The sequence below is a fragment of the Phycodurus eques genome, chromosome 9, assembly GCF_024500275.1.
Source record: "Phycodurus eques isolate BA_2022a chromosome 9, UOR_Pequ_1.1, whole genome shotgun sequence".
In the NCBI taxonomy this organism is placed as follows: Eukaryota; Metazoa; Chordata; class Actinopteri; order Syngnathiformes; family Syngnathidae; genus Phycodurus; species Phycodurus eques.
Genome location: NC_084533.1, coordinates 27,543,414 through 27,550,790, shown reverse-complemented (window position 1 = coordinate 27,550,790; position 7,377 = coordinate 27,543,414). Strand labels below are relative to the sequence as shown.

General features: G+C 44.4%; 1 protein-coding gene across 4 annotated transcripts in view; it reads left to right on the top strand.

Moving 5' to 3' along the window:
- Positions 1-1,488: 1,488 nt before the first annotated feature.
- cstf2 (cleavage stimulation factor, 3' pre-RNA, subunit 2) overlaps positions 1,489-7,377 on the top strand; it is an 18,976-nt gene continuing 13,087 nt past the window's right edge. For 2 of the 4 annotated variants that reach the window (XM_061685733.1, XM_061685731.1), the window contains exons 1-6: positions 1,489-1,583; positions 1,778-1,856; positions 3,216-3,385; positions 3,481-3,617; positions 6,005-6,124; positions 6,219-6,341. In XM_061685733.1, coding sequence (XP_061541717.1) covers positions 1,493-1,583; positions 1,778-1,856; positions 3,216-3,385; positions 3,481-3,617; positions 6,005-6,124; positions 6,219-6,341 — 720 coding nt within the window. In that variant the 5' untranslated portion in view covers positions 1,489-1,492. Of the gene's footprint in view, positions 1,584-1,777; positions 1,857-3,215; positions 3,388-3,470; positions 3,618-6,004; positions 6,125-6,218; positions 6,342-7,377 lie in introns of all 4 variants that reach the window. The other 2 variants (XM_061685732.1, XM_061685729.1) reach the window with 1 other exon arrangement.

The window sequence follows — 7,377 nt, the reverse complement described above, 5'->3', positions numbered from 1 at the left end:
ATATGAATCTGTCTTGTTTAATAACACAGGGCTGCTGTGTTTGAGCCGGCACGAATCTACAAGGACTGGCTAAACCTCTCAAGGTGTGCGATTGCATCCCACATGATAAACAGTTGCATTCCCCCCCCCCCCCCCCCCGCTCGGCACACAACTGGAAGCCCTTCATCATGCTGAAGGACTTTGGTCGAAAATGGCTGCTGGTCTCCCTACCTGGAGGCTACGAGTTTTTTTTGTTTTCAAACAAAGCATGAGCAAAAATAATGATGGCATTGTCTCGAGGCTAAATTCCAACCTCTGCTGACTGCAACAAGCTACATTTTGACTCAGCTGCTTCAAGACACAACTGATTAACAATCAATTTTATTACGTGTGCAGCTATTGAATATTTTTAGAATCAAGTATTCTTCAAATTGTCCCATCAATAATACAGTCATCAGATAAAAATAGATTTTGCTACATACCAATACAAAATAAGCAGGTGAGGAGCAGGTATTATTTTTGTCTACTTGGGGTCGCCATCCTCACGCTCAACACTGTAGTATTTGTGACTTTGCATGTCTGTGGCTTTAATAGGCGGGGCCTGACTTGGTGAGTGACACGTGCGCCAGCGAATGACAGCGTAGTTGGCTGTCGTTAGCGCAAATTAAGCCAATTTTTGCGTTGAGTGCCCGGGCGTAATTTGTGGCCAAAGAAGCTCAAACTATAATTGTATTACGCCTTTCTTTCTTTTGTTACTGTTTGTTCAATAAAGCGATTGAAAGTGCACTGGCAGCTGCGTCTATCTTTAACGCTTTGTGGAGGCATTACAATACGTTCTAACAGCGATGGTCGGCTATATTAAATTAGCTAACATTGATACGTCACCTTGTGTTGGTGATCGCAGACGTGTTGCTGTGGTACACGAGTTCTATTTCACGGTAGACGCATTGCACTTTATCTTATTTTTTAAGCGTGAAATGATCAAACATTAAAGCCAGGGCACTGTGGTGAGAAAATAAAAACCAAAATTAGTTGTAACAACATCTTACTTACAAGCTTGGTGCCCTGGGTTCAAACCTTCAGGACTGGTTACAGGGTCTTTGTTCAGAAGTAAAAAAACAAAACATCCAATTCATAGACTAGAAGCAACAGAATAGGCATCTTTTCAAAAAGTAGGGAAATAAGTTTGTTTAGGAAAAAAGTAGAGTGGGCCTCAAAAAGTAGCAAGCTACGCATGCTTATAAACATGCTAAATCAGCATTTTTGCTTCATTTGTGTGTGAAACCAAATTGTGGTTTGAACATATGGATCAATTTATTCGTATGGTTATATTTTACTCTTTATTACGTGGCAACTGTGGGTCACTGTTGGTCTTCTAAGCGTTAGATTTAATTAAATAGAGCAACAGAGGTCGCTTTTCACTTAACTTTTCAACTAACCTACAGAACGGAAACAGGAGATTGTACCCTTAGCTACTTCCGTGTGTCGCATTCATTTTTATCCCCCCCTCAAAATGGCGAACCTTGCCGCTGCTGCTGCCGCCGCTGCCGCCGCGGCTGCTAATAGAGACCCAGCCGTCGACCGTTCATTACGCTCAGTGTTTGGTAAATCGTTTCCCTCCGTATTTCTTCGGTTACAAAAGCTCTATTGTACAGATCACATTCTTTAAAAAAAAAGGTCCGTCTTTGCTAGGTAGCTAATACAGACAGTAGGCTCGTGGTAGCTCAAGTTAAACTTCTTACACGAAAGAAAAGTCAAATAGATCGCCAAAGTACTTACGTATTTGTATATGTTTTAGTGGGGAATATTCCTTATGAAGCAACCGAAGAACAGTTAAAAGACATCTTCTCAGAAGTCGGACTTGTTGTCAGCTTCAGGTGAGTTCATTCACTCGTCTTTGTTAGCCTTTGTAGTGTTTATGTCTTCCTTTCCTTTCGGCTTGTCCCTTTAGGGGTCGCCACAGCGCGTCATCTTTTTCCACGTCAGTCTATCTCCTGCATCCTCCTCTCGAACACCAACTGCCCTCATGTCTTCCCTCACGACATCCATCGACCTTCTCTTTGGTCTTCCTCTCGCTCTCTTGCCTGGCAGCTCCATCCTCATCATCCTTCTACCAATATACTCACTATTTCTCCTCTGGACGTGTCCAAACCATTTAAGTCTGCTCTCTCTAACTTTGTCTCCAAAACATCGAACCTCGGCCGTCCCCCTGATGAGCTCATTTCTAATTTTATCCAACCTTGTCATTCCGAGAGCGAACCTCACCATCTTCATTTCCGCCACCTCCAGCTCTGCTTCCTGTCGTCCCTTCAGTGCCACTGTCTCTAAACCGTACATCATGGCTCGCCTCATCACTGTTTTATAAACTTTGCCCTTCATCCTAGCAGAGACTCTTCTGTCACGTAACACAGGGGACACCTTCCTCCAACCTGCTTGGACCCGTTTCTTCACTTCCTGACCACACTCACCATTGCTCTGGACGGTTGACCCAAAGTATTTCAAGTCCTCCACCCTTCCTATCTCTTCTCCCTGTAGCCTCACTCTTCCCCCACCAACCCTCTCATTCATGCACATATATTCTGTCTTACTTCGGCTAATCTTCATTCCTCTGCTTTCCAGTGCATTTCTCCATCTTTCTAACTGTTCCTCGACCTGCTCCCTGCTTTCACTGTAGATCGCAATGTCTTCTGCAAACATCATGGTCCACAGGGATTGCAGTTGAACCTCATTTGTCAGCCTATCCATCACCACTTCAAACAGGAAGGGGCTCAGGGCTGATCCCTGATGCAGTCCCACCTCCACCTTAAATTCGTCTGTCACACCTACAGCACACCTCACCACTGTTCTGCTGCCCTCGGACATGTCCTGTATTATTCTAGCATACTTCTCTGCCACTCCAGACTTCCGCATGCAGTACCACAGTTCCTCTCTGTGTACTCTGTCATAGCCTTTTTCTAGATCTACAAAGACACAATTTAGCTCCTTCTGACCTTCTCTGTACTTTTCCATCAACATCCTCAAGGCAAATAATGCATCTGTGGTACTCTTTCTAGGCATGAAAACATACTGTTGCTCGCAAATACTCACTTCTGTCCTGAGTCTAGCCTCGACTACTTTCTTTTTAGTGTTTATGTAATCTTCTCTATCTGTAAACTGCAACTGTACTTAGATTAAAGCACAATAGTGATTTAAAAGAGATACATTTTTCACAATTTGTTTTCTATATTTGCTTTCAGGTTAGTGTATGACAGGGAGACTGGCAAACCAAAGGGATATGGCTTCTGTGAGTATCAAGACCAGGAGACTGCACTCAGTGCCATGCGGAACCTCAACGGCAGAGAGTTCAATGGTCGAGCTCTGCGTGTTGACAACGCCGCCAGTGAGAAAAACAAGGAAGAGCTTAAAAGTGAGCATTTTTTTAAGTCACACATGTTAGGCGATCCTGTAGTTTTGTGCTGTGAGGTGATTGTGAGGTGATTGTGTCAATATGTATGGGAACAGGTTTGGGAACTGGAGCGCCCATCCTCGAGTCTCCATTTGGGGACAGCGTGGCACCAGAGGAGGCGCCCGAGTCCATCAGCCGGGCTGTGGCCAGTCTACCACCTGAACAGATGTTTGAACTAATGAAACAGATGAAGGTGGGATGCTTATGTTGCCCCCACCCCACCCCCCTGTTAAATTGGACCGATAATCAGGCAAACCACTTGGAATTTCTTCTTCTTCCAAATCGTCTTTTTTAAGTGCCACTTGCTTGCATGATGGCCCAAAACTCACCAATTTTCGCAGCGCATCTAATGTGACCGGCGCATGGTGTCGAAGTTTGATCATTTTTGAGGGTTCGCCATGTGGTGTGAGGGTGTGTTCATCATTGCTTGCTTCAATTTTATTTGAAATTGTGGTTTAAGCCCAAAAAAAAACCTATATAAAAACATAGTCATAGCATAATAATGTTAAATAGAATGTAAAAAAATTCAAGCAGTTTCTTCATAATACCGTATTTTCGCGACCATAAGGCGCACTGTATTAAAAGGCGCAGTCTCAGTTACGGGGTCTATTTTTACATAAGGCGCACTGTATTATTGGGCGCAGGCATGGTAAAACATACGCTAGCTTAAAACATACGATAGCATGCATGCACGCTAAAATGCTAGCGTATGTTTTCAAAAAGGCAGCGGCAGCAAAACTGAGTTCGGTTGTACTTTATTGAAGTATTTAACAATGTAAACAGTGAGTTCGGTTGTACTTAATTGAAGTATTTACCAATGTACTCACGTTATTTTTTGATCGATCCTCATCCACAAATCCAACCAAGTCCTCATCTTCTGTATCTGAATTGAACAGCGGGGCAAGTTCTCCATCAAACACGCCGGGTTCCTCCTCGTTATCGTCAGAGTCGGTCTCGTTGCCGGGTGGCTAGGCAGCAATGATGCCGGCTTTCGCGAAAGCTCGGACAACGGTCAAAGCAGATACTTAGCCCAGGCATCCACAATCCATTCACATATGGTGGCGTAACTCGCTAACTTGTCTTAGTAAAGCTGTATTCGCCATCTGTCATGCATCGCTCCCACGCCGCTCGCAACTTCTCTTTGAAGGCCCTGTTTACACCAATGTCCAGCGGTTGGAGTTTCTTCGGCAAGCTCTGAGTTCATTTGCTGCACTTGGTTTTTCACAGCGGCTGTGAGATGGGCGCGCATGGAGTCACAGATCAACAGGGACGGTGACGCGTGCAAAAAAACCATCCGGTCTCTTTACGTACACCTCACTGGGCCACTCTCTCATTTTCTCCTCGTCCATTCAGCCATGCTGTCCTCAGTCACGTCCGCCTTTCCTCCTATATAAGCAACGTGTTGGCAGGAAATGCTCCCAGTGAGTCAAGCGGAGCGCTCGTCCAAGTCACACAACATTTACAGATTTTGGAACTTGGTGCACAAATAAGGCGAGCCGCATTATAAGGCGCCCCGTCCATTTTGGAGAAAATGTAAGACTTTTAAGTGCGCCTTATGGTCGTGAAAATACGGTTATTGAGTGGGCATTTTGCTGCTCATTCTTGTGTGCTTCCTTGGCCACCAGGGTTAGTATAATACATGTATTATGCTAAAGTAGATTTAATGACGCAACACAGAAGACTGTCGCAAATAAGATGCAATAACAGTCATTTTTTGCAGAGGATAAAGAATATATGCCTGTGAGTATTGTTGTATGCGCTGTCTGCATGTGTTGCTTACCGCATGTCTTCAAATAAAAGTTGTTTAAAGGTTTAAAATTTCCATATCGATGCTAGTTGTATCTATAGCATTTTGTGTTGTGTTAGCATTAAGCCAGGGGGCTTTAGTGAGACGGTGTTTTTTTTTTTTTTTGTAATTATCTTTTTTGTTTAGTTATACAGTAAACTTCAAGAATTGCTCATCTCTCGATGGTCGTGGCATTCGCTGCCACCATAGCTAGCACTCGTAACTCAGTGTTGCTCGCAACACAAGACAAACCAGACGGCCGGTTGATGGCTCACATCTCGAATAACTTTAAGTAAACGGGCACAGAGTGATGCGATCATATGACTTGGTTACATATCGTTTTTGTTGACAATTTTGTTTGGTGTTGTGCTGCGAGATTTTTGTAACGTCCAATTAGGGATGTTCGATACCACTTTTTTCTCAGACAGATTCCAGTAAAAGTATTCATTCTTGAGTACTCACCGAGTAGCGATACCACTCGTACTTTTAATACATAAAATTCTAATGAACACAACGACACATAATGCTGAACACAGACCTGTGTTTGTGACGCACATGATGACTTAATTTTTTTTGCCTTAAGTATCGGCGGCTGCAATCGGCAGCCTTCACAAGTACCGGCTACATTGAAATAAGGCCGCTATCGGCCCTATTCAGATACCTGGTATCAGTACTCGCCCATCACTATGTCAAATTTGTGCCTTGGCTTAATGAAGGTTAGGAAACGCTGCTCTGTAACGTGTAGTCGCTGTAATGTTATAAGGGTTGTCAAAATGTGTTTCCTGTCTGTGTAGCTGTGTGTGCAGAACAGTCCTCAGGAGGCGAGGAACATGCTGCTGCAGAACCCTCAGCTGGCGTACGCCCTGCTGCAGGCCCAGGTAGTCATGCGCATTGTGGATCCAGAGATCGCGCTGGTGAGAGACCTCCCTCTGTCCTTCCGCTCTGCCTCAAGTCTTCCTCAGCGAAAACTCTGCTGTGCAGTTCTCAACGAGTGTGCCACTTTTACAGAAAATGCTCCACCGCCAAACCACAACCCAGCCGCTCATCTCGAGCGGACAAGGGGGAGGAGCACCGCCGGTCAATCCGCCACCTGCCCTGCCCAACATGGCGGCCCCACAGCAGCAGCCTGTGGTAGGCACAAGGCTGTTGTTAACTGCTGCACGCTAATACTGTTCACGTGTACATTAGTAGAAAAAGTTACAACTGAGCCAAATGATTGTCCTTACTGCATTTATTATTACTAATACATTTCACAACCAGTAAGTGGTCATTCCTTTTGAACTACATGAGTATTCTGTATGGTGTTATACATGCATACAATACCCTATGTGCTATTACTAAATTACATGTACATGAAGTACTTATGACTGAACAATAAGTGATTATTACTACCAATGTCCACCCATCCATTTTCTGAGCCGCTTCTCCTCACTAGGGTCGCGGGAGTGCTGGAGCCTATGCCAGCTATCATCGGGGCAGGAGGCGGGGTACACCCTGAACTGGTTACCAGCCAATCGCAGGGCCCATACAAACAAACAACCAACCATTCGCACTCACATTCACACCTACGGGCAATTTAGAGGTGTCAATTAACCTACCACGCATGTTGTCGGGATGTGGGAGGAAACCGGAGTGCCCGGAGAAAACCCACGCAGGCACGGGGAGAACATGCAAACTCCACACAGGCGGGACCGGGGATTGAACCCCGCTCCTCAGAACTGTGAGGCAGACGCTCTAACCAGTCGTCCACCGTACCGCCATTACTACATATGTGTTTTGTATTTTTCTTGACGCTACATACATGCAATTTATCTCTTTCTACGTCATTACTTGTAAGTAATTTACAGAAGTTCTTTATGGACCAGTAGTTACCAAGTACTACAATTACAAGACTAGTCATTAATACTCCTTGTAGGTATTACTGTGTTGGCACACGTTTATTCTGCAGTTACTGCGACTAGTTAATTTACAAATAGAAGTTGAAACATGACACATTTTCTCAAAAATGGCAAGTCTGTCAAATTGTTAAGCCTGGTTGGTATGGACCACAAATTTTGAAAATTGGATGGTGATTTCTGGAGAAACTGAGTTTTTTTGGTGTGTGTGTTGGGGGGAACTGGCTTTTTGGGGTACGTTTTGGTGTGAAATTACCGATCAAAAATCTGGT